This window comes from Ammodytes marinus, assembly GCF_949987685.1.
Source record: "Ammodytes marinus genome assembly, chromosome: 14".
In the NCBI taxonomy this organism is placed as follows: Eukaryota; Metazoa; Chordata; class Actinopteri; order Uranoscopiformes; family Ammodytidae; genus Ammodytes; species Ammodytes marinus.
The window spans coordinates 17,664,352-17,690,246 of record NC_137218.1 but is presented as its reverse complement, the minus strand read 5'-3'; the positions used below and the strand labels follow the sequence as shown (position 1 = coordinate 17,690,246).

At 40.5% G+C, this 25,895-nt stretch overlaps 2 protein-coding genes across 2 annotated transcripts; one reads left to right on the top strand and one right to left on the bottom strand.

Annotated features, from left to right (window-relative positions):
• The first annotated feature begins 2,855 nt into the window (after nt 1–2,855).
• Nucleotides 2,856–14,396, top strand: wdr44 (WD repeat domain 44). The gene is made up of 20 exons (XM_080041160.1): nt 2,856–3,321; nt 4,262–4,295; nt 5,190–5,273; nt 5,561–6,170; nt 6,590–6,738; nt 6,852–6,944; nt 7,081–7,217; nt 7,432–7,515; nt 7,627–7,733; nt 8,331–8,482; nt 8,571–8,709; nt 9,164–9,228; nt 9,386–9,502; nt 9,597–9,719; nt 9,831–10,022; nt 12,037–12,138; nt 12,255–12,370; nt 12,575–12,702; nt 12,810–12,944; nt 13,387–14,396. The coding sequence occupies exons 1-20, from the start codon at nt 3,248–3,250 to the stop codon at nt 13,473–13,475; spliced, it is 2,730 nt and encodes a 909-aa protein (XP_079897286.1). The 5' UTR covers nt 2,856–3,247; the 3' UTR covers nt 13,476–14,396.
• Nucleotides 14,397–14,505: 109 nt separating this feature from the next.
• On the bottom strand, nt 14,506–24,638 carry LOC307260821 (U2 snRNP-associated SURP motif-containing protein). Its single transcript, XM_080041161.1, has 24 exons — nt 24,534–24,638; nt 23,504–23,588; nt 23,191–23,302; nt 22,551–22,663; nt 22,353–22,420; nt 22,123–22,232; nt 21,966–22,030; nt 21,709–21,874; nt 21,269–21,468; nt 20,556–20,599; nt 19,037–19,141; nt 18,882–18,948; nt 18,282–18,454; nt 18,020–18,182; nt 17,826–17,905; nt 17,637–17,724; nt 17,417–17,548; nt 17,098–17,278; nt 16,778–16,849; nt 16,639–16,702; nt 16,403–16,553; nt 15,989–16,099; nt 14,965–15,143; nt 14,506–14,869 (listed from the first exon to the last, which is right to left on the bottom strand). The coding sequence occupies exons 2-24, from the start codon at nt 23,579–23,581 to the stop codon at nt 14,755–14,757; spliced, it is 2,637 nt and encodes an 878-aa protein (XP_079897287.1). The 5' UTR covers nt 23,582–23,588; nt 24,534–24,638; the 3' UTR covers nt 14,506–14,754.
• Nucleotides 24,639–25,895: the final 1,257 nt, after the last annotated feature.

Here is a 25,895-nt window from a genome sequence, read left to right as displayed (position 1 = left end):
GGGGGCGCCACAAATGCCAAAACCATTTAAATACAAAATGCTGAATGTTGAAAAGCCACGTCTTTCTTAATAAATCCGATTATCTAGAAAATGTAAACACAAGTCCAGCACACTGTGCTCTCCTCTTTGACCATAGAAGTCTGCCATGACTGATTTGACCCAATTTGCAGAAACTGACATGATGGATTTGACCTAATTTGCATAGCAATACGGTCATGTGAAATTTACTTTTTTGGATTTCCAAACTATCATCACCGAATTTGGGATGCAGCCTTAACCGACTGACATACACATTCGTATAAATTGACAGCAACATTGGCCAAGAAACATGACAGCCATTGATCAAAACGTCTTCGCAAGGGCGGGGCTTAGTTGCTAATTTGCTATAACTTTATGACCAACTGTCCAATCACAAAACTTGGTAGGCTACTTATCTTCAGAAGGTGTGTGAAAATAGTTTCACTTAAAGGCCTACTTCCCCGGTTTGAATATGAAGGTGTATTGAATTCTGAGATCCTATGTAGTATAAATGTGCGAAGAAAATTGAAATCGGTTCATCCTAGCAGAAAAGGCAGAAAGAGTGTTTTTTTTAACCCTATATTTCTCTTTCTCGTGACATCACAGAAAGAGAAATATAGGGTTAAAAAAAAACTTACTTTGTAAATATTACTGTGATGTCACAGTAAAAGACATCACAGTAATATTTACAAAGTAAGTTTTTCAATACACCTTCATATTCAAACCGGTGAAGTAGGCCTTTAAGCATCTTCAGCCCTCCCAATAGGCCAGGGGGTGTTGCAAATTCCAGGCAAGAGGTTAGAAAAAGCTGCAGGTAGCCTACGTCCAAAATACCCACGGAAATGCCCTAGTTTTTGCTATTAACATCCGATCCATGCTTGATGACATACATTCAACCACAGTCTCCAATTATGCTATGATCAAAACAAAATAATGTATGTAGGCCTACTGTATTCATAAGGATGTGCCAAGGCTCTTTCAATAATCACAAGTTCAACTGCAAGCTCATTATTTATCATCTGATGCATTGCTTTGTAGGCAAACAGTGCTTTGGTACAGACTTCAATGGTTATTTTGATTGACTGTTGGCGGTTCTGCAGTTTTAAGCACCTGTTATGTCATGTGTGAGTGAATGTGACCTGCAGCTGCTAATTTATGTGCATGTTTTAGCAACTGATTCTCACCTCAAGAGTTGCACTTACAGAAGCATCAAACTGATTTAAGGTATTTTTAATTAGAGTTTCTAATATAGCCAAAGTTAATGATTTAACTTTGATTTTCAATGATTTTCACACACATTCCACAATCAGTTACTTCTGTATTATTTCATTACTTTTTTCAAAATTGTTTTGATTATCACTGTGAATTGCCTTAACAAGGGTAGAAAGAGCAGAATGAAGCAGAATAAAGTCTCGTAGTAAGCATTCAAGAGTTTTTTGTGAGAGGACAGGCTGAATGTAAAATATTAGAAGGTTTTATGTGACAGGAAGAGTTGGAGCCTCCCACGTAAGGAGTGTGTGTTTGAACTGTGAAATAAATATTGGAACATGAGCAGTGCAAGGTCCAAAAAAAAAGTCAAGGAAGAACATTTTACTTAAAGACCTACTTCACCGGTTGGAATATGAAGGTGTATTGAATTTGGAGATCCTATTTAGTATAAATGTGCAAAAAAAAATTGAAATCAGATCATCCTAGCCTGAGAAAAGGCAGAAAGAGTGTTTTATGGTCTCACTGTCTAACCCTACATTTTCCTTCTTGTGACATCACAGTAAGGGTTAGGATTAACAGGACAGCTGGGCCAAGGGAAGATTTAGGGAAGACTGAGGGACGAAAAACCTAATTCATTATATGATAATAGTGATTCTATAATGATAGAACACTGGTTCCGTATGGGTGAAGTATTCCTTTAAGGAACGGCAGTAATTCTGCAGGATTCTGAGGTATATAGAGCAAGAGGGTACCGGGGGACCAACAAAGGTATGATAATGATTACATAAATAATTAATAGATCATGGATAGATAGATCATAAACCATTACTAATGACTCCCCTCTTTGCCGGGAAAGTAGCCTATACTGCTCATGAGTGGCAATGCACAATACACATTTTACTTGTACAATACAATATTAATAAATTGCCTAAGTTAAAATAAGATTTGTTTATTGAAGTTGTTTGTGTATAACTAGTTTTCCAATACTTCATTGTATAACTTGTGTTTTAGTAAGTTCTGTTTTTTGTTATTAATGTGTAACACTAGGCCTACCGTATTTAGTGAAATATTCTATTTCTATTATTTGACTTGCCTCTAATATGTAGCCTATCTATCTATCTATCTATCTATCTATCTATCTATCTATCTATCTATCTATCTATCTATCTATCTATCTATCTATCTATCTATCTATCTATCTATCTATCTATCTATCTATCTATCTATCTATCTATCTATCTATCTATCTATCTATCTATCTATCTATCTATCTGTATTTCAGGGTCTACACTGCACTGCAAAGATTCCATATAGTTTCTCATACTTGGGTAGGCCTAATTATTATTTTTTTAAATAGCCGTTGAGAAATACTATTGCTGGTGTAAAATTTGCTCAGTATCATCCCACCTGATAGCCCACCCCTGGGTTTCCCCTTTTCCTTTCTCTTGCTTGCTTGTTCTACAATAAGTCCAGCACAGGGCAGTAATGTGTCGGACTCAGCCCTAGCTGTCATAACAGTGGAGTAGAAGAAGAGGAGAGTCCGCGCCCCGCCCTTTGACTGGACTCAACTCGCTAAGATGTGTTTTTTTGTGTTTCTGGTTTGTTTATGACGCGGTTCATTGGTTACGTTGACTTGACAGCAGAACAAGTGTATGCTGTTGTTAAAAAGAAAGCGCTTTTTGGTGTCTGTCTCACGGGAGATACTGCTCTGTGAAGGAGACAGCTTTGAAAGAGGACAGAAAGCTAGGTAGCAGTAGGCGTTGGTCAGTAGTACGAACGACCAGATTACATTTGTTAGCCTAGCATTTGGCAAGCGTAGCTACTGTAACGTTATGACGTGACGCTGGACAGGAAAGTGGCTGTTTGACGACGCCTGGACCAAGCCTTTTTGAAATATAACATATATCGAGATAAAAGGGACGAGTGCATGTGTTGAACACATTTCATTCGCAGGTTAGGCTTTTAAACAGCTGCCTGGCGACTTGAGTTTGACTAGCAGGCGAGCTAATTTCATGTTAGCATGGCGTCAGATACAAGTGACGATGATTTCTTTGATGCTCCCGAGGACCCTAATTTTACTCCATCTCCAAAAGTGTAAGGAAACACATTTCGAAAATACTATAACAGCGACTGAACTACACTTGTTGTGCCTGTTTTGTATCTAATGTTCCATGAGTTATAAGTTTCTAGCCAACTTGGTAATGACAGCTAACGTTAAATTAGCAAAATCCTCTTTTTTATATAGTATAGATTACTATAACTGGGCTGCTTCAGAGACTGTTCCCGAGTCGGGTGCAACATTACTTTCCATTCAAAGTTGTATTTACAACATTTAAAAATGTGTCTCCTTCAGTTCACCAGCTGCTTGGTGTCAGTGCAGGTAGTCTGGCTAACCCTAAGTCACATGATGTTTAATGAGGTCAAATTCACACTTCCAACGCTTCATAAGCATTCTTTGTTTTATCACCATAAATACATTAGACCTAATGGCTGTAAGTGTGGAAGACTGAAGTTACTCGACTGAAGTCAAGATTGTCCAGGACTCGCTGTCATGTTGTCAAAGTATTGGTAGGAAATGCCAGCAGTTATAGCTTTTAGTAAATTACACTGCAATTAAAGTGTTACTATGCCATTTAGAGTCATGTATGTTGTACATTAGTCACTCAATTTGACACAATGTAAGTCATTTGAGCTTTTTAGATACTAATTTCTGGATATTTTGGCAGCATCTAGATGCTGATTTTTTTTGTATTTATGAAGGGATATTTTCTCAACAGCATACAGTGAATCCCCAAATCAAAGGTCACCTTTTTTGTCTTCAAACTTAAAGCATTTTTTGAAAATTAAATTTTAGCTATCAGGTTTGAAAATGTGTATTTAATTTCGGGATACAATAACTACAAATCACACGCATGGATTAAACTGACTGAGGGGGACAGATAAAACATTAACACTCTTGATTCCAGATTGAATTTGTTTTAGGATGTTGACTTTCATAGCTTTCTCAAAACTGTGTCTCTTTTTGTGTTTTTAGGTCACCTGCAAAATTTGTCATTCCTTCGCCTCAGGTATGTTTATCTAACCTGACCACTGTTGAATCAAGTGCAGTATCTGCTGAGTTACCATTGGAGTGATTCTATATGTTAGTGAGTCTTGAAAATGAAGTCGAGATGGCTAATACATAGGGTTGGAGTCCAACTGCATTTGATCACACTGGTGTCCTTTCAAATCCTTTATTGAATCTAATGAGGTAGTCTGTTACTAGTTATTCCTGCCAGATAGATTACAGCAGATATTTAGTGGTTGTTATTTAGCTAATCGATGCCTGTTTATTCAGTACTTTACACTTTTGTTTGTTAAGACAAAGTTCACCAGACAACATGAATAATCTGGGTATTTGACCAGTTTGGCTGTTGTAATTAAGCCCTACCGAAACAAACAGTACACTATTCCAAAGGTGACCCGTAATGTTTGTTATTACTCCTTGAACTTTACCTTAAGTGACTTCATTATAAGACATTGTTAGCCTGTGTGAAAACTTTAACACCGACCGCCTTAGTGATAAATCATTGACTGCTAATATTTAAGCCTTTGCGATTATGCCTGCCTCCTACAGTGTTACCGTGGCCTCGTTCCTGGCAGCTTGAAAACATTTAAATGAAATGTAAATGAATCATCTGGGCTTGTTGCTCTGCTTACCCCTCCGGCACAGACAGTTACAAGTGAATTTAAATTACACAGACGGACAAGTGAATGCAAATAGGAAATACTTTTAACTGTCTGCAATACAATACTGAAGTGATATTGGAATGGACACTGGAGTGAACCTTGTTCACTGACCAGCAATAGCCACACACCTTAAATCAACAAGGTTTACTGAAAATATTGATTTTGCAGCAAAAGGGGATTGCAGCATGCTGTGTTACATTTTGAATTAGTTTTTTTATGGTTTCTCTCAACAGCTTTCACATAAATTAGTAAAGGCTGCACAAGATGTGAGCTGCGGTGTGGCCGCCGCTGAGCCTCAGCAAGATGATCCCTTAATGGTACAGTTACAGTACTCTTCTTTATTATTGTGTTCCAAATGAGACAACTCTTAAAAATAAAAACTCATGGCAGAGTTAAAAAAGAACTATCATAAAATTAACAAGACATATTTACATAGTTTAAAATATATTTTTTTCAAATGGCATATCACTGAATCACTGCAGCTGTACGTTTTTTTATTAAGAAAATGAATGCATGTGTACACACAACAACATATTTCCGTTGTAGTTGAGTGCATCATAATTGCTGCACTGTTAGATTGACAGTTATATTTTCTTCCTCATAGATCATTGATAGCATCATCGAGGAGAGTCAGAAGGGAAGTGGTGATGTTGGTGAGGTGGCTCAGCTGTTAGGCCAGCTACATGTTGACGTCGGGGCAGAACCGGAGCCAAAGACAGAAGAGAGTACTAGTGCTCCGGAAGTTTCTGTGGAGCCAGCCGCCCCAGCTGTTGAACCTCAGCTTGTGGAGACGCTCGAGAAGGAACAACAGGAAAATGCAGCGTTAAACGAAGCATGCTCTATACCTGCCCCCGAGCCCACAGATTTCCCAGGGCTGTCAGCTGGGTCACAACAAGAATGCGTTCAGCCCCCAGATATCACCAGGACCGTAGGACAGAGTCAGCCTGAAGGGATGCAGGAGCTGAGACCTACAGATATCTTAGACCAGGTCCCATTCACAGACACAGGGGCGGCTGACTCGGACTCCTCCGGGCCTATGAAACCCCCACGGCAAAGCACTGTGGAACCAGACATTGTAGCCAGCACCAAGAAGCCTCCTCCCTCACGCCCCCCACCTCCCAGTGGAGGCCCCCCACCGAGACCGCCTCCACCGTCATGGCAGACTTTACCTTCTAAGAAGTCTCAGGAGTGTCTGAGGCCACTAGGACTGGATGGTAGGAGAAAACAGAATAGATCCCTAAGTGTGTGTTGAAATGTTGAACTCAACCTTTAAGACAGATTAGTAACGATTTTAAAGGGAATACAGCCTTTTGAGAAATGTATTTTTCTTCCCTAGTTATAGATGACCATCATTTTACTAGCTGTTCTGACGATGAACTAGTAGATGTAGCAGCCTATTAGTTCACAAAAGGGACTGCCGTGCTCAGTGCTACCAGTATACAATTGTTTCCACAAACATGTTTAAAAGAATGGAAGAAAAGCCAATTGTATCCGCTCTCTGCCTTTTTCATTGAGGTTTTACTGTCTTTAATGGACTACAATGACATAACACCCACTGCACACACTTGCAAAGCAGATACAACTAGTTGATCAGTTTTCTCACTTAAGTGTGCTCTCTTGTGTGATTGTCCAGTGTCTGTGGACTTACCAATGAGTGGCGATGCTCTGGAGCCGTCGGGCCTGGTGTCTCCTAGCAGCACAGTGAGGAGTCTAACCAAAGAGCTGCAGCATTCCTTGGATCTAGCCAGCGCCATCAGCGGGGAGAAAATGGTGACAGCACAGGTCAGTTAAGGCTGTGTGGACCTGACTTCTTTTTTGGTTTTGACAAATGAATAATATATGGTGTATAATTTTGTTTTATACCTCTTTCATTTTTTTCTCCATTTTTTTCATAGGAAAATGAGGATGAGGCCTCATCCCCTGATGGAGGACAAACTCCAGGCTCGCAGCGGCCACGTTCCAACTCTGGTAGAGAACTGACAGATGAAGTAGGAGTCCCTCTGTGTTTGTTCTTATAAGCCTTTATTCACCACTAGTCCAAGCCATAACCTATGCACCCATTCCTTCAACCCACTTTCTGTGCACCAAATGTATACGTGTGTGTGTTATCTAAAAAAAAAACAGGAAATCCTGGCCAGTGTCATGATCAAGAATCTAGACACTGGGGAAGAGATCCCTCTAATCCAGGCCGAAGAGAAACTTCCTGCAGGCATTAACCCCCTCACTCTGCATATCATGAGGAGGACCAAGGAGTACATTACGTAAGCAACAATTGTTTAGATTGTATTGTATCATATCTCTCTCTAAACTGTCCTATTCAAAAGCATTAGACTTGTTGCTATGGACAGCATTGCCAGTGTTTGAACATGAACATTTGCAACAATTTTCCCATTGTGAAAATCCTATTTCAAGCCTAATCACATAAGAACAAATGGTACATTTTCTTGAGGAAGTTGTTATATTCTTTCCTCGTAGGAGTGACGCAGCACAGTCAGATGATGATGACAAGTCTCAGGCTCCACTGACAGACACTGATGGAGGAAAACTGAAACAGAAAACGTAAGGATTAGTTTCTCCTTCTAGCCTACTGCTGAAATAGATTTTTTCCCCTTTCTTACCACCCCCACATCAAACATAAAATATAACTTGTTGTCCTTATATTCTGACCAGAACACAGTTTAAAAAGTTCCTCGGCAAGTCTGTGAAGAAAGCCAAGCATCTCGCTGAGGAGTACGGAGAGAAGGCAGTTAACAAAGTGAAAAGTGTGCGTGACGAAGGTAAAAGAACACGCTATTCTTGACGCATTTGTGCAGATGGTTCGATTTCCGGTAACACTCACTGTAACCCTGTGCAGGGCTCAAAACTGCCACAATTTATTTTCATAAATAGGGCTTTTTTTAGAGTGTGTTGGTTAGATGTAGCATTTGTTCGAGCTCTTGATGACCCTTAGGTTATTTTGGTGCCCCTCTGACAGCATGTCGGTAACAATAACTATTATACTGTAACCTGAGCTGAACAACACTTTATGGCTGACGAAAGGCACAAAGTATTACCTACTGTGCTGGTATGCAAGTTATCAACTTACTGTTTGCCAGTAAGTTGATAACATTTGACGTACTTCCCTGAGGAACGTTCCACTGTTGAAAGTGTGGCTATCAGATCTGAAACAAGCTCTACATAGTACTGAAAATGTTAACTGCTACCGGTAATCAAAAACATTTGTGAAATTTCTCTGTCAGACAATGAGTGGCTTCAAGTTTACGTTAATTAATTACGTTAATTCGAAGCACACATGCCTATGAAATATTAATGCTCTGGCTGCTGCAAAAGTCTTGATACTCTTGAGTCATACGTATTGTTCTGGTTGTGTTCAGTGTTCCATACAGATCAGGATGATCCATCATCAAGTGACGATGAGGGCATGCCTTACACAAGGCCCGCCAAGTTCAAAGCAGCACACAGCTTCAAGGGTCCCTTTGACTTTGATCAGGTTAAGGTTGTACAGGACCTTAGTGGAGAACACATGGTAAAGAAGATCATATTGTTTGATTACATTTTGTGTTTGTTATTAATGCTTTAGAAATAATGTGAATACCTTTTTGTCTTTTTCTCAGGGGGCCGTTTGGACGATGAAGTTCTCCCACTGTGGGAGGCTGCTGGCTACTGCAGGCCAAGATAATGTAGTTCGCATCTGGGTCTTGAAGACTGCCTTTGACTACTTCAATAATATGAGAATGAAGTACAACACTGAAGGTAACCTTAATAATAATAATAATAATTAATTTTACTTGAGGGCGCCTTTCATAGCACCCAAGGTCACCTTACAGGCAGAGTTAAAAACTAAATCAACAATAATAAAAAAACACAAGAACAAGACACATTCAAACAATTTACACAAGTGGGGTGAAATGGGAAATAGTCAATGATTAGATGGAATATGTCAGTTTGAAAAGATGTGTTTTGAGACGGGACTTAAAAGTGGAAAGGGTGTCAGAGTTACGGATGTCAGGTGGGAGGGTGTTCCAGAGGTGGGGGGCAGATCTGCTGAAGGCCCTGGACCCATGGTAACCAGGCGGGCGGGTGGCACAGCGAGTTGAATGGAAGAGGAAGACCGGAGATTCCTTATAATCAGCATCCCAGACTTGTTGTCTGGTGACAGATTGAGTTCAGATCTCCAGTAAGATTGTTCTTGTTTCTACTTCTCCAGGTCGGGTTTCGCCTTCCCCTTCTCAGGAAAGTTTATGCTCTTCTAAATCTGACAACGATCTTGGGGTGAGTGAAATGAAAAAAAAAAAAGGATGAACAACAAATGAATTGCGGAGTCATCTGGTGTTACCAGACAATGTGACCTGGATAGTATTGCCAATGATGTTTATTTTACTGTCTTGAGACTCCACGTTTGTTTTAACAGGTTGTTCTCTCATTTTAGGCAAGTTGTCTTCCCGAGGACCCAGAAACGGAAGATAGAAATGCTCCTTTCCGTCAAGTCCCCTTCTGCAAGTATAAAGGACATACTGCTGATCTGTTGGACTTGTCCTGGTCAAAGGTAATGTCCTTTCTTTAACCTTGTATACTGTATCGCCACACATTTTTTGACACCTTCAACACTGATTTCTTTTCCCATTTCTTTGTAACTGTAGAACTTTTTCCTGCTGTCCTCTTCCATGGATAAAACGGTCCGATTGTGGCACATATCCAGAAGAGAGTGCCTCTGCTGCTTTCAGCACATTGATTTTGTCACGGCCATTGCTTTCCATCCCAGAGTAAGTTGACTCACCTTTAGCTTTACTTCTCTCAGCACAAATCTCACATCCATTCATTCCAGTCCTCAGACTGCATTTTAGAGTAATTGCTTGCTTATTGTTTTCCCCCAGGACGACAGATACTTTTTAAGTGGCTCTTTGGATGGTAAGCTTCGGCTCTGGAACATTCCAGACAAGAAGGTGGCGCTGTGGAACGAGGTGGATGGCCAAACACGTCTCATCACTGCAGCTAACTTCTGCCAGAATGGGAAGTACGCCGTCATCGGCACATACGACGGCCGGTGCATCTTCTATGATACAGAGGTGCCTGTTCAAGCTACCTTTTCCCTGCTAACCCATTGTTTCGCTATGTTCTTTGTATCAGTTTAAAGGAGAAGTAAGTGAAATGGTCCTTTCAGCTAACTTCCTGTCAGTGACTGCAGTTAGCATCTCCCTCATCCCTACATCATCACCACATGAACTTGCAGCCATCTTTGTCAAATACAGGTCCTTCTCATATAATTAGCATATTGTGATAAAGTTGATTATTTTCCATAATGTAATGATAATAATTGAACTTTCATATATTTTAGATTCATTGCACACCAACTGAAATATTTCAGGTCTTTTGTTGTTTTAATACTGATGATTTTGGCATACAGCTCATGAAAACCCCAAATTCCTATCTCAAAAAATTAGCATATCATGAAAAGGTACTCTAAACGAGCTCTTAACCTAATCATCTGAATCAACTAATTAACTCTAAACACCTGCAAAAGATTCCTGAGGCTTTTAAAAACTCCCAGCCTGGTTCATTACTCAAAACCGCAATCATGGGTAAGACTGCCGACCTGACTGCTGTCCAGAAGGCCATCATTGACACCCTCAAGCAAGAGGGTAAGACACAGAAAGAAATTTCTGAGCGAATAGGCTGTTCCCAGAGTGCTGTATCAAGGCACCTCAGTGGGAAGTCTGTGGGAAGGAAAAAGTGTGGCAGAAAACGCTGCACAACCAGAAGAGGTGACAGGACCCTGAGGAGGATTGTGGAGAAGGGCCGATTCCAGACCTTGGGGGACCTGCGGAAGCAGTGGACTGAGTCTGGAGTAGAAACATCCAGAGCCACCGTGCACAGGCGTGTGCAGGAAATGGGCTACAGGTGCCGCATTCCCCAGGTCAAGCCACTTTTGAACCAGAAACAGCGGCAGAAGCGCCTGACATGGGCTACAGAGAAGCAGCACTGGACTGTTGCTCAGTGGTCCAAAGTACTTTTTTCGGATGAAAGCAAATTTTGCATGTCATTCGGAAATCAAGGTGCCAGAGTCTGGAGGAAGACTGGGGAGAAGGAAATGCCAAAATGCCTGAAGTCCAGTGTCAAGTACCCACAGTCAGTGATGGTCTGGGGTGCCATGTCAGCTGCTGGTGTTGGTCCACTGTGTTTTATCAAAGGCAGGGTCAATGCAGCTAGCTATCAGGAGATTTTGGAGCACTTCATGCTTCCATCTGCTGAAAAGCTTTATGGAGATGAAGATTTCATTTTTCAACAAGACCTGGCACCTGCTCACAGTGCCAAAACCACTGGTAAATGGTTTACTGACCATGGTATTACTGTGCTCAATTGGCCTGCCAACTCTCCTGACCTGAACCCCATAGAGAATCTGTGGGATATTGTGAAGAGGAAGTTGAGAGACACCAGACCCAACACTGTGGATGAGCTTAAGGCCGCTATCGAAGCATCCTGGGCCTCCATAACACCTCAGCAGTGCCACAGGCTGATTGCCTCCATGCCACGCCGCATTGAAGCAGTCATTTCTGCGAAAGGATTCCAGACCAAGTATTGAGTGCATAACTGAACATAATTATTTGAAGGTTGACTTTTTTGTATTAAAAACACTTTTCTTTTATTGGTCGGATGAAATATGCTAATTTTTTGAGATAGGGATTTTTGGTTTTTCTTTACTTTTTTGCCAAAATCATCAATATCAAAACAATAAAAGGCTTGAACTACTTCAGTTGTGTGTAATGAATCTAAAATATATGAAAGTCTAATGTTTATCAGTACATTACAGAAAATATTGAACTTTATCACAATATGCTAATTATATGAGAAGGACCTGTAGTGCCGCGATGGAGAGCAGCGAGTCATCGTTCACGGGCACAGAGACCCACCTCTTTATAGCGCTCTGTCTCCTGATAGGATAAAAATGAGCGGGATACTCAAAATTTTATCTGGCAATTACTCCAAAGCTGAATGACTGACTAAGAGACCTGTGTTATGAACTGTGCATATGTTCACTTATGTCATGACCATAATCATACATTTTTCTGTGTGTGTTCTTAGCGTCTGAAATACCACACTCAAATTCACGTGAGGTCCACCAGAGGAAGAAACAAAGTCGGACGCAAAATCACTGGGATTGAACCTCTACCTGGAGAGAACAAGGTAACATCCACATCTCCACTACAAATACATTCCAGTGTGTTGGATGTCCCTATAAATCGGGCGTGTCAGTCAGACTTTTTTAATGACAAATGCTACCTCTCCCATCCCACCGACAGATTTTGGTGACCTCAAATGATTCCCGCATTCGCCTTTATGACCTGAGGGACTTGTCTTTATCCATGAAATACAAAGGTTATGTCAACAGCAGCAGCCAGATCAAGGCCAGTTTCAGGTGAGGACGGGTCCTTTTTTTGTGTAGTATTTTGAATTGGCATAAGTAACAAGTTAGTAAGTCTCAGCGTAAAAACATAGACATGGGCTCTTTTGAATTGATGTTTTACAGTAAAAGCCACTTTTTTTCTTCTTTTTTTTTTTAAATGTTGCATTGCATCTTGAAAGAAGAATCTGACTCACTGTGGGATTTTTCTTTCTACAGTCACGATTACTCCTTCATTGTCAGTGGCTCTGAGGATAAGTATGTGTACATTTGGAGCACTTACCACGACCTGAGTAAATTCACATCCGTACGTCGTGATCGCAATGACTTCTGGGAAGGGATTAAAGGTAACTGTGCTGTGTGTTGAATGACATAGCTTTAATATAACAACCCATCTTATTATTATTTGTTCCCCTTTGATTGAGCTGACACTAAAGCCTTACTTATCTTACAGCGCACAATGCAGTGGTCACCTCAGCTATTTTTGCACCCCACCCTGGCCTTATTGTTCCACAAGAAGCTGGAGCAGAGAAACCGGAAGCAGAGTGTAAGAGTCTGGACTCCACAGACTCTGAAACAATACCCTCAGGTATGTTAGCTTAAATAAATCAAAGGTGGAGTCAGAGATTCTGGAGAATGCTTGTTGTCAAAATCACTTTTCATTCAAATCAGTGAATATCTCCTCACGGTCCTCTACTTGTCTGTGTGCTGAAAAATAATCCAATGTTAATACACAGCCTAAACTCTGCAAACTGGCATGTTGCGAGCTAGGGTGGGCCCACTTTGTCTGCATACCCTTTGTTTAAATACCAGTTTGAAGAGCTTAGGCTGTGTATTAACTCTCCAACAAAAAATACAACGCACACAGTACAGACAGGTAGTGGATCATGAGGAGATATTCACAGATTTGACCAAAAGTTATTTGACATCAAGCAATCTCCAGAATCGCTGACTCCACCTTTAACGGACTCATTTCATGACAATTAATGCTTATCATATCAGCATTTATAAAATGGTATTGTCCTCTGCAGGAGCCTTAAAGACGGATCACACAGAGGTTCTACTTTCTGCTGACTTCACTGGAGCCATCAAGGTTTTCATCAATGTAAAAAAGTACTGAGCACGTGGGAAGCTGTCAACTCGTCACATTCAGGCCTGTCTGTCATAGAGGCCGGTCCTAAAGATGATGGACAGCCCCGTCACCGGCCATCTTACATGCTCTCAACTACCTAACGGTTATCACTCTGAGACAAATGGCTATCTGTAGCTTTTCAGGAGAACTGGGACCCTAAAATGGAAGATGGGGAGGGAATGGGTGGAAGAAATGGACTTTGCCAAACAGACAAGGTGTGATTCCATGTCAAGTTTCTATTTTTTATCTTTCATACCAAGCAACTGTGAATTGTTTGGCATTGAGAGAAAAGAACCGTTGGTTATGTCAAGTGTGTGGTCTGAGCAGAAAATAAATCTGTTCAGATAAATGTAAATGTACAGCTGTATGGGTTGAGACTGAGTACAGCTAAAAGGCGATTTGTAACAGTACTGGCACCTTAATCGTTTTTGTCCCCTCCCACATTTAAGAAATATTAATTAACTCCTAAGAAGTGCAACACACTGTCCTAATGTCACAATTTTTAATGTCATATGTAAATGTAACAATTTGAAGCAAAAATGTTTGAAATGTTATTTACAAATTATTTGTGCCTATGAAATCTAGATTTTTTTTTCTAAATTCAACACAAGCTTTCCTCTAAAATATATCACACTTTTCAGTGGATAACAGCAGATCTATGGTACAGGAAATCTGTATACATTTACTAACGATTAGGGCTGGGTATCGTATTTTAGAAACAATACTGGCTCTTCAGTACTTTTGATAAATTGTTTTGTTCAATAAAAGCACATTTCATTACATAAAATAGTACTGTAAATTTAGTGTTTAACATTGCATACTTACTGCTTTTGTAAACGGAACCAAATGATGCTCTTATTAATTTCACCAATAAAAAAATCCACACTAACTGGAAGAATTCTTGTTAACCTTTTTTTTTTACCTTGAAAAGTCCATTCAGTGCCTACAAGTAAAACAATATTTGGATACCTGGCCCTACCAATGTTCTCAAACACACACACACATTCATCACAAATGATTTATTTACTTTCAGAACTTTGCAGCAACATTTCAGATTATTTTAAAAACAAACACTAAAACAAAAATATATATAATTACAGTGTTCAAACTTCATCATACAAAAGAGTGGTGAACCTTGCATGGATAGTGTAGAGTTGGGACCAAGTAAATGGGACATGTCTGCCTGTGTTGAAGAGCACTGCAGGAGTGGGTTGAGCAACCCATGGACACCAGCAAGCTAATGGATGACGAGGTCCAGAGTTTAGAGTCAATGTTTGCTTTTCTTTGTCTTCTTGTGGGAGCGATGTGGTGACCTGGACTTCCTTGCTTTCCGGTCTGGAGATGGTGATCGGGAACGCTTGGACCATTTGGGAGACCTTGTCCTGTTTATTGGGCAGAACATATGATTACAGATTGGCTTCAAGTTCAACCATCAGGATGCATTTGGTATATGAGGAAAACATCGAGTGTTACGCACTTTAAAGGAGATATGCTCCTGGATTTTCGTGCCTGGTCGTCAGGGTCTCTCCCGCGTCCTCGTCTCCTGTCCCCGTCTTCACTTCTTTTGCTCCTTTCTTTGTCCCTTCTGTCATCCTTTGACTTGTCTCTAGACTTTGATGTTAGTCGCTCAGTCTTTTCTTCGTCTTTTTCAAACTCCTATAGCAGACAGGGTAAATCATAACAATGATGGCGGATATAGGTTTCTACGTCTTTGCCTGTTAAGATGCAAACACCACATGGTGCGAAGCATGCAACTCCCAAAACCACAATTTCACAGTGCACGCCTAAAAGAGTGCAGGTTCTCCACAAGGGGGGGCTGTTCAGTGAACGTCACAGTGGTTTGGCACATACTAAATTGTTCCAGCTACACTAATGGAAAAACAACAACTGTAATTCCAATCTGTATATGTATAAATATCACTGTTGACACCTACAGGTTGAGAAATGTATATTTTTTTTCAAAGATGTTTTGTGTCCTAAAATATTCCTGTCGAAAATGCACCATCCCAATTAATTCAGTGATATCACTACAATGGCACAGTACAGGTGTCTATCTGAGACTGTGCTCCAGTAATCGAGTAAATTTTGCTCATTTAACCCTTTAAAAACACAGAACAGCTGCGATCAAAAACTGTAGCTAGACTTTCCTTTCCTGTAGATTGTGCAGATCTGAAAGTGTTGGCCATGTGGCTCTGAGGTTGCACATCGCTTGTGTTTTTTTATCTGGTGCTTTTCATTAGTATCACTTTTCTACTGTAGTAAAAATTCTAGTTTTAATGTATTAATAAAGAGCACTTTTGTAAATGTTGCCCCACTCTGTTTGCAATTATTTCTATTACACGTTAGTGACAGTTGAATTTTTGCCCTTGAAAACCCCTCACTGCATAATTAATAAAGGGTGTATTTAACGGCACTGATCATCAGAAAACCTTCTATATATCTAAGGGTAAAATAAAAAGCTACATTTATAAAAGAAAATAAACTGTTCAGGAGCCGCCCACCTTCTGTAGCAGTTTGTTTCTGTAGTGCTCCACTTGTTGCTGTATGCTCATCCCAGACTTTCTCTGCCTCTTGCCAGATTCCAACTCATCTTGGATTTTCATAACCTTTACCTGTGTCAGACAATTTTGCATATCAATTTACTGTGAGAAACTATATTTTAAAATGGTTGAAGATGTGACTTAAAACATGCAACTAACTAGTACAGATATGGCTCTAGCTGTTAGTTATCTAACAACTAGTTATAAACAAAAGATCAGGAAAACGATAGTTCCAACAGCATTTTCCTTAATTAAGAACTGTATATTTGTGATTCAAACAGGATTATAGGTGGATGTTGCATTAACTGGGACAGCAGAAAGAATAGAGGAAGACAACCTTTAAAAAAAAATTTATAACAGTCTAAATGCACTTGCCTCGATCTCTCTCAACCTTTTCCTTTTGCTCTCAGACATCTGAAAACTTTTGAGCGAGCTCTGGAAGTCTGCACTGTTGTATTTGGACGAACTGCAGGAGCCACCACTACTGTCGCTCTCCGAGTCCTTATCTCCATCCTGTGAGTCCAAACTGTCCCCAGGTGGGAGAGAACGACACTTAAATCTCCATACAGTATGACTGTTTATGTATGCTGTGAATGCCGCCGAGGCCTCACCTTATGTTCACTTCATCTTCACCGTCTCGCACCACCACCATGTCCCACTTAGACTCAGTCTTGGCTTGGAGAGAAAGGAGAAAGGTGAGTGGGAAGACTGATATGATACAGTACTGAGTGCATTTTGACCTTTAGTTACCTTGAGAAAATGTCCCAGTCTTCTCCCACTTGGACAAAGGCACTCCAGAGACGGGAACATTGCTATCATCAACTATTGGATGAAAGAGACAGCTGATCAGGACAAGGACAAGCTATAGAGTAAATGCTTTAACTCACAACATGAATTATGATTTGTGATTCTGGATTTGTGTGCCCTGTTCTTACGGCGACCAGAGTGCACGCTCAACTACAGACAACAAATTAGAGGGTGGGGATCGGTGTATTGATCTCAGACACTTGATATGGGTCGACATATAACAGGAATGGGAACCTGAAATGTTTGATATGTGGTGGACTCACAGGGCATTCCATCAATGTCATCGATGGCGGCTCCTAAAGGAACACCGTCTATGTCATCAACAGGGACTCCATCCAGAGGGTCCCAGCCCATGGGGCAGCCGTCCAGGTCCACAGGAGCTCGGTGCAATGCAGCTAGATGTGCACTGTCCATCGGCGCACCATCCAGATCAGGGGAAGCTTCCTGTAAAGGAGACACGGACAAAGGCACATACGTTCAGAGTTGTTTTGTGGCCACGTGAACAAGCTGTCCAATTTGTTAAAATGCTATCAGGAAAAAAAAAGGTAATAAAGTCTGTAATGAGCAGATAAATATTCAAACCATGTCTGCCGGTTCTGGCGTCTCCTCCACTGCTATGGCCAAGCCCAGAAAGATGTTTTGAAGGCGGATTAGATAAGGCGCAGGGTATATGGCCCAGTCTTCCCATGCTCTAAAACAACTTGTGACCTTTTGCTGTGGAGATGGGAGAGGAAACTGTTTTTTTGGGGAGAGGTTCTATTGTGTCCTTGTTTCTGAGGCAAAGGATAAGACTCACGATTACCTTAAACAGTTCAGCCTGCAGCCTGGCTTGGATGTTTTTTACAGCTGCGTTAAGATCTCTGAATATGTGCGTTAGCTTTGTTTCAAAACTGAAAAGACAGAAACAGAAACACTTTTAAGACTTTCAGGTGGAGATGAGAGATACCAGGATAAACAGTTTTAGCACTGAATTGTGATAAAACCATCTTACTATTTGCGATAATATGATGCCCCGGCTACTTTGGCACACGAGTTGTGCAAGATGTCCGACACGAGATACAATCTAGCAATCTGTGGGTGATGAAGACAACAAAAAAAGGAATATGATTCGATTGAAATGAATGACACTGCCTGTACTTCTGTATAACTAAGTCTATATAAAGACTTTAAAGGAAGCAAACTAGCCTTCTTCTGGAGGGGTGTGGCAAGCAAGCCAAATGACTCAGTGATGTGTCCGACTACTTCCTCTGCCGCATCTGCTCGCTCCAAACAGAACAGCATGGCTTTGGCAATAGCTTCTCTGCAGGGAGTAAGCTCTTTAAGAAGAGTCTCTAGTCTCTGTCTGTGCCTGGATGATATTTACAGAAGAACCACAATCAGTCCACGTTTTATTCAACTTTGAGTTACAAACATAGATGTCATTGTGCTTTGCTGGAGACACACTTACTCAGTTCTGAGCTGCCCTTTCTTCACCTCTTCCTCAGGGGGAGCGTCCTCCTCCACTTCTGCCCCATCCTCCTCACCACTATGGGAGTAGTTGTTTATGACAGGGGGTCGCCACATGGAGCCTCCCCGGAACAAACGGAAATCGGTGGTCCTCCATTCTGTCGGGGACTCTCCCTGTGTAGTGGTAAGGATGAAGGAAAGGCACATGATAACTCCCTCACACAGGTACGCCATATTTCATTTAAAAGCATGAATCTGGAAATGATTGGTGTATTTACATTGGAAGGACTCAATGAGTTAAAGGTGCACTATGTAACTTTAGGTGTATCAAAGTTGGGCCCAAAGTTTTGTTTACAAACCTATTCCATTCTTATGTTTGGTTCCCAGTGCCTCAAAATATGTTTTTATCTATCATAGATTTATTCAATAGTAAGAATCGCAGGTACAGAAACTTTTGTAAACTAACTACAAGTTCTTCAAATGAAAACAAATCCTCCTCCCCTGAAACTGCATAGTGCACCTTTAATGATTTCTATAGTACATTCAGTATTTTAGTTATTTCCAACAGAAGAAGAAACCAGGATTTGTGCTTAACACACACCTGGAGGATGGTGAAGAGTTTCCAGCGATAGTACACGTGATCTTGACTTTTGTTGTCAAAAAGGAACCTGAGACAATAAAGAATAAGCACATTAAACACATAACTTACAAGGTCACTCAAATGACCAACACACGAGCAGGTATAGCCATGCCTACCTGTAATCTGGATTGTTTTTCTCCTTGGTCATTATTATGGCTTCAAACACATGGCCTTCACGCACCACAAATTCTATCATCCTGTGAATATGGAATAACAGAATCCTGCAGGGGAAAAGAGAACATTTCAGACAGGGCTTTTTGTGTCAACTCGTCTCTCTCTCCCTCTCTGTGAGTTTAAGCATGAGATTTCTAATATCTCTTATACTAAACCGGTGTCCCATGCAGACTGCAGAATGACTGTCAGATTGATCCTAGGTTAATGCAGTTGACTATGCAGTCGTTCTTTAATAATGTCATTCCTAGTCACAACATTCAATATTTTAGGACTGTTGGACGTAATAAGGCGACCGACAGCCTCAGGGACATTCCACTGTGCAGAAACTGCTTAGTCATTGCCTTCTTCTATGTGGGGCAGACGCCGTGTCAGCATATTTTTTATATTCACTGTCTATGAGCGTGGAAGAAATTACTACCTATCTATTCATGAACACGGACACAGGTTTTAAGCACCGAAAGCCCCAATTGAAGTTTAAGTCTTAGCCATGTTACCTTGATTGTTGAAACGATTCAAACTGACAAACTCACATCAAATTTAAAAAAGGACATCTTACATTTTGACTGTTGTAATAAAAAGATTGAATAGACTACAAATGGTCACACATGGTTGGTATTTGTGATGTGAGGCCACACATTTTGCGGCATGGTCTAACGGTCTCAAAATGTATATTTTCAGACAATAAGAACATATCGTAAGTCAGCATCAGGTTGACAACATTTTCTGCAGGCAGCTACATAGAGGTACTGTTTTGTGTATTGGAGCGTGGGGCCTGAAACCTCTCTGAACTGGAGCATCATTGTTCAGTTTTGCCGATTTCATGCCGGCTCCAGTTTGACATTCATATTATACTCTCTACTCTAACCTGACTTCGCTCACGATTTTGTTTGCATGTTTGATTTACGGCACCAGCATGAGTCTACTTCGGGCATCATCTGACTTTGGGTTAATTATAAATCTATCCGCCTTCTAGCTGTATTGGTCTGCAGTGTCTCAGCCAACCCATGGGAAGCACAGGGCTCAAAGAGGTTTGTATATATAAATCAATGGCTCTAACAAAAATCTGCTATTCTACTTCTAATTGTTTGATGAGAGCAACATGGGTTATCTGGAGGTACTTGAGCTATACTAGAAGTAGAAAAATACAAGCGTCTCTATGGGAAATGCTAATACACGTTCACTGTAGGCCACAGGGATGTTTGACTTTCACAATAAGAGCCCTCAGTTCTCTTGTTGCAGATGTCAAAATGTCCACCAATGACATACAATGTGGCAACAATCCACAGGGTTTGGTTTGTTTACCGTGTCCTATATGTCAAATGCATTAGCAGCTCTTAGGACTGGAACTTCCTGCCTGAAAGAAATCTGCACTACGGACACAAGAACAGCGCATCACAGCCTCTGTCCTGCAACACTTGTGTTATAACAGCTGGTCAGTCGTAGTAAGGAGAGTGTGTGTACCTTTCGGTTGGGATAACCACTTTGACTACGGCTTCGGACAGAGTCTGTTTGTGAAAATATTCAAAAGTGAGCACTTGTACAGATGAAACACTGCAGGATACATACAGCATAGAAAACCTTGATAGCATTCACAGTCAGTGCAATGGGGGGGGGGGGGGGGTGGAGGGGAGGGGGGGGTGACACAGCTTTGGGAAAAGTTTCTCAAATGCTCCAACATCCGTACTAGCTAAGCAAAATGTATCTCAAAGATTTAACAGCTAGATATATATTTTGTACACAGTCAAATTGACATGGTGATCGATTGAATGAATTGGCAAACATGCAACACGCAATATTAACACGATTCCAAACTTTTAACAGTGATTGATGACATATCACAGTTTCTTTTTTCGACTTGGATTTATTCTATGAAAGTCGCCGTTCAGATTGTACTTTCATTTCACATAAATGATGAATATTCAGTGTGCATTTTTCTAAAAAGAATGGAGAGCTACTTCTTATTGAGGGACATAGAGAAACCTTCTCTTAAAACACACACATTTCTGCACAGACTGTAATTCCTGTTATAGTACACTGACGCCAACATCCCAATGCAGTTAACATCTATCCTTCCACTTAAATGCTAGAGCCTGCAGTTCCCCCCCAGTAATACTTCCAATTGCACATAAATAATAGTCATTCAGACACCCTCAGAGAATAGAAAGTATTTTTACCTTGTCAAGCTCTCCTTTGGACATGCCCAGCGGCCTGGTGAAGTCATTACGGAAGCGATCCCTTGGCTGAGCATTGAAAGGCAGACCGGACTGGGGTGGTGGTGTGGCCCTCACCCCCACCGGTATATACAGAGGCTGAGGTGGAATGCGAGCTGGTTTACCCCATCCCAGCTTCATTTCAAACCCCATAATCGTTTTGCCTACAACACAAAACATGATCCCACAAATACAGTCAGTGTGGATCACAATCAGACAACGATTGGTTATTAGAGCAACCTGCTCTTGCAGCCAGGTAAAGATGAGTCAGCAATTCTGGAGAACGCTTGTTGTTGTCAAAATCACTTTGTCAAAATCAAGTCAAAAATATATTTTGAAAACGTTCTCCAGAATCGCTGACTCTAACCTTTAATCAAATGTTTTTTCTTAAGAGTCAACTGTACCATCAAGTGAAGACAAGGCCCTTTCTGCATCTTTCCGTGTCATGAATGCCACAAAGGCTCTGTTGGATGTCCGGAGGCGCTCCTCGTCTGATCGTGGCCACATGATCTTCACACTGGCCAGGGGACCGTACTTACCAAATTCTTTGCAGAGAATCTCCTCGTTCATCTGAAAAAAATCAAAACAAAGATGAAAAAATTAACACTGAGAGGTGTACACCTAAGCTGTGCCAAAGACAGAAGTCAATGTGCTCCTTTACCTTTGGGCTAATGCAGCTAATGTAGAGGTTAGTGGTGGTTGGCACTGTTAGATCATCATATAATGCTGCAGGAAAAAAACAAACAAGTGTTGGGGTTAATGAGTTAAAGGTTAACAATTTTCAACTGATGAACAATGTTCTAAAGAGGGACCCTTACTTGAACGTCCAGATAAGGGTATGTCCAGATCTCCATACCCTGCTCCTCCGCTATGGCCGCCTGGGTCATTTTTCTTCTTCTTATATCTTTCTTCACGCTCTTCTTGTATTCTGAATTACATTATTTATTTTTTTACAAACATAAAAAACAAGCTTATGTATGCCGCAGAAAAAAAATCAACTCACTGAACTGAAACATGGTATCATACACAACATTGCATAAAGTCTTACAGCTTGAGTTCTTCTTTGAAGAGTTCCAGATTACTCTTCTTCTTTTCATCTGTCCTTTTTTTAAACGTCTGTTGATCAAAACAGGTTGTGGTGGTTTTTATTACAATTGATAGATTTGACTATTGCACTGACCAAAGTGAGAGGTCGTGAGCGAGTTTAAATAGTTGGTTTGCATACATACTACGAGCCAAAACTTACAGGCTTCCTGCTGTCTGCGGGTGAAACTGGTGAGACATGCTGGGGCTCAGGGACAAACCTCGAACTAGCAGGTCGATACAGCTTACTTTTCTTCACCTCTGCTGCTTCTTCCTCTGCAAAAAGTATTGTAAGTAAGCACTATACAGCAATTCATCCATCTTCAATAGTCATTTAAACAGGAATAGGCTATTCTTGCCACTGCTCTTTTGTTGAGCCAGATATCTGAACAGCTACGTAGACGCATTGTCCTTGGTTTTCAAGAACAACTGATATGAATTAGTTGAGCCTCTATCCTGCTGCTGTGTTTGCAGTTGAGACCTAACTTAAATGTATGTCTTTGCGTTTTAGAACTACATATTATCAGAAGCTTTATTTTTTTCTAAATCAAGTGATAATGGACTGCTGACTTTGGGTCCCCAGAGTGGTAGAATTTATTTTAACCATTCAAAAAGATTTGGCCCATGTCCCTTAAAAATTAGGCTGGTTGACTATTTCGCCGCTGAGTCATCCTGATATTCACTTATTTTGAGTGATCTTTAAGGCATCCAGATTATTGGGTTCAACATTATTGGAATGGATAACTCATGATGACTCATCTTTGCTCCGGCCTCAACGCTAGATGGAAAGTCATTGTGCTGACCTTTAGTTGCATTCACGATACCCCCACGGACAAAAGTCTTTGCTGTGCTTTTCTCACTGGTTTCAAATGATGCCAAGAATTCCTCAAAAACCTCTGCTGCTTTTTCTTCCTCCTAGAAAGACACAGGAAACATGTACAGTTGTTGTATGTTATGGCTTCCCTTAGTTCAGTGAATAGGCCTAAAAGTGTATGCATTATTATTTCACTCAAAAATGTATATTGTAAAAACATGCATCTTCATGACACAAAAGCAATTTTATAAATCCCCAAAGGACTTAATTCCAATATCATAACATCCATCCAACCTGGTTACCTTTTTCTTCAGCACTACTTGTTCTCTCTTAGTGAGTGTTTTGATTGGAGTGACAGGTTTTCCCTTTCTATCTGCCATGCTCACACTGTGGAGGGAAAAAATTACAGATCATATTTTACGTTTTTTTTTTCAATATAAAACAATGAGTGTCAGTGATAGGCTAATCTCACTTGCATTAGTTTACCTCAAACAGCCTTTCTATTGGTGGTTTAAAGTAAGCACTTAGTGCCTTTCATCCATTTGGTATTCAAATTAGGCCTAAATCTTTCCACTTGTATCGTTATGTCATCCTTTAAATTGTGTTTACAAACTGACTGTAGATCACTTCCACGGTCTGTGGAGAATAAATAAATAGTAAGTCACCTCCCCGTTTCCTCTGAGGAACATGGCAGAGCACACGGGCGGATACACTTTACTTAAATAGTAGCATTTCATTTGCACATTTGAACATAGCAAAACCTATTATTTCTCATTCCCAGTTACATACATTGCTAAAGCAAAGGGGATGGGAAGTTGGCAACAGCCGAGCACATATAACCTCCATTAAATTACAGAAATTCATTCAATTTCGACAGATCTCTTGAATGTCCTGTGTTGCATAGGTAACGCACACGTTGTTTAAGTCCATTTGTAGCAAACACAGGGTGCTTTAAAAAAGGCCTGGGCTAAGTATAAACTATCATTCCACTTTGCTAACGTTAGCTAACATTAATGTTTAGCTTAGCTTCAGTATCGGCGTCAGAAATGGTAAGCGAACCCAGCGTTCACCTTTATATTAAAGTAATGCTGAATACAGTGTATATTCCTCCTTCTATAGTCCCAGAATCCACAGAGATGCAAACAAACATAGCTGAAAAATGCTAACTGTGGATGTCGCACAGTGAAGACACTCCTCCCAGCTAGCTAACATAACAGTCTCAAAATATTTTCTCCTGTAACGTCACCAAGTACCGACTGTCTGTACACAGGAGACTGCTTTTCCACACTGCATGCATATACGCCTAGTACCTTAGCTAAAAATGCAACTTACAATTTATGTCATGCTACTGCTTCGCCATGTTTTTGTGGTTGCGACGTCTATTGATTTATAGCCTATCACAACACGCTATCAAGAGGCAACGTCCTACTGGAGCTGTGCAGCGAAGAGCCAGTCAGCAGACGCCTGCGCACGATAACAAACAGGTTTGTCTATGCATGCAGCTCTTACATATTCATGAAGAATATTTTCTCTCATTATCATGTAAATGTAACTTTATTAAGTTAAGTCAAATTTGACAAGAGTTTTACAGCGTATGGAGTGCCCCAGCCCCCCACTTTATATTCCAATTTGGTAGGTGACCCATCGGTAACCTAATAGCCTACCAAAAAAGAAGAAAAATAAATCTGAATACCCTCACCCTACCTTTTTCTCAACTTTAAAACTTCTTTCAGGTCCTTACACCCTGTGTCATACTTTGCTAACATTAGCCTACATGTGGAATGAAGCGACTCTTAATGTTACCTAGGCTACAGTAGGCTATATAGCCAATAGGCTATGCATAATAACTGGGGACAGAAAAAATCTGCTTGAAAATACCCCCAATAGGCCTATAACACAATATTAACCACAGCATAGCCTATCAGATATTCTAGACTAAGTGTCTCATAGGCTAATTAACAAACGATATCTGTGCCATGTGGTAGGCCTATAGGCTACAATTGTTGAAATACATTGTTGCTATTCACATAGCTTTCACTTCTTTTAGACTATGATCTTTTATTATCTTTTCAACATATGCTTTGCAGCGGTGAGATAATTTGACCCAGAAAATTGGAAAAATAGCTATAGGTTAACATTTTTCCCATTCAATAAGATAAGATAGATCTTTATTCATCCCGAGGGACAATGTTGTGCGGCTGCTGCAATACAAAAGAGTCCAAATATAAAGTGTGCAGCTATAAGATGTAGCCTAATAATAGAAGGCCTATCAATAAACATATCCAAAATTCCACAAAATCCGAGCTTGATATGCATATAATTATGTAGGCTATGAGAACATAGGCCTACAGCAAATGAGAATAGTTTAGGGGTGACTTTTTTTTTAGCTTACAAAAACATTTAGGCTACCTATTTTTAACCCAATCAAGGTAAAGGTGGTAGTTAGTATTAACAATTCTAACAAACTGATATCTATCAACGATAAAATAGGCCAATATACCAGTCAGCTATAATGGATTTAATGGAAGCATCTCCTAAGCTTTGTTATGTTGTATTGTTTGTGTGTGTGTGTGTGTGTGTGTGTGTGTGTGTGTGTGTGTGTGTGTGTGTGTGTGTGTGTGTGTGTGTGTGTGTGTGTGTGTGTGTGTGTGTGTGTGTGTGTGTGTGTGTGTGTGTGTGAGAGATAGGTTTTTT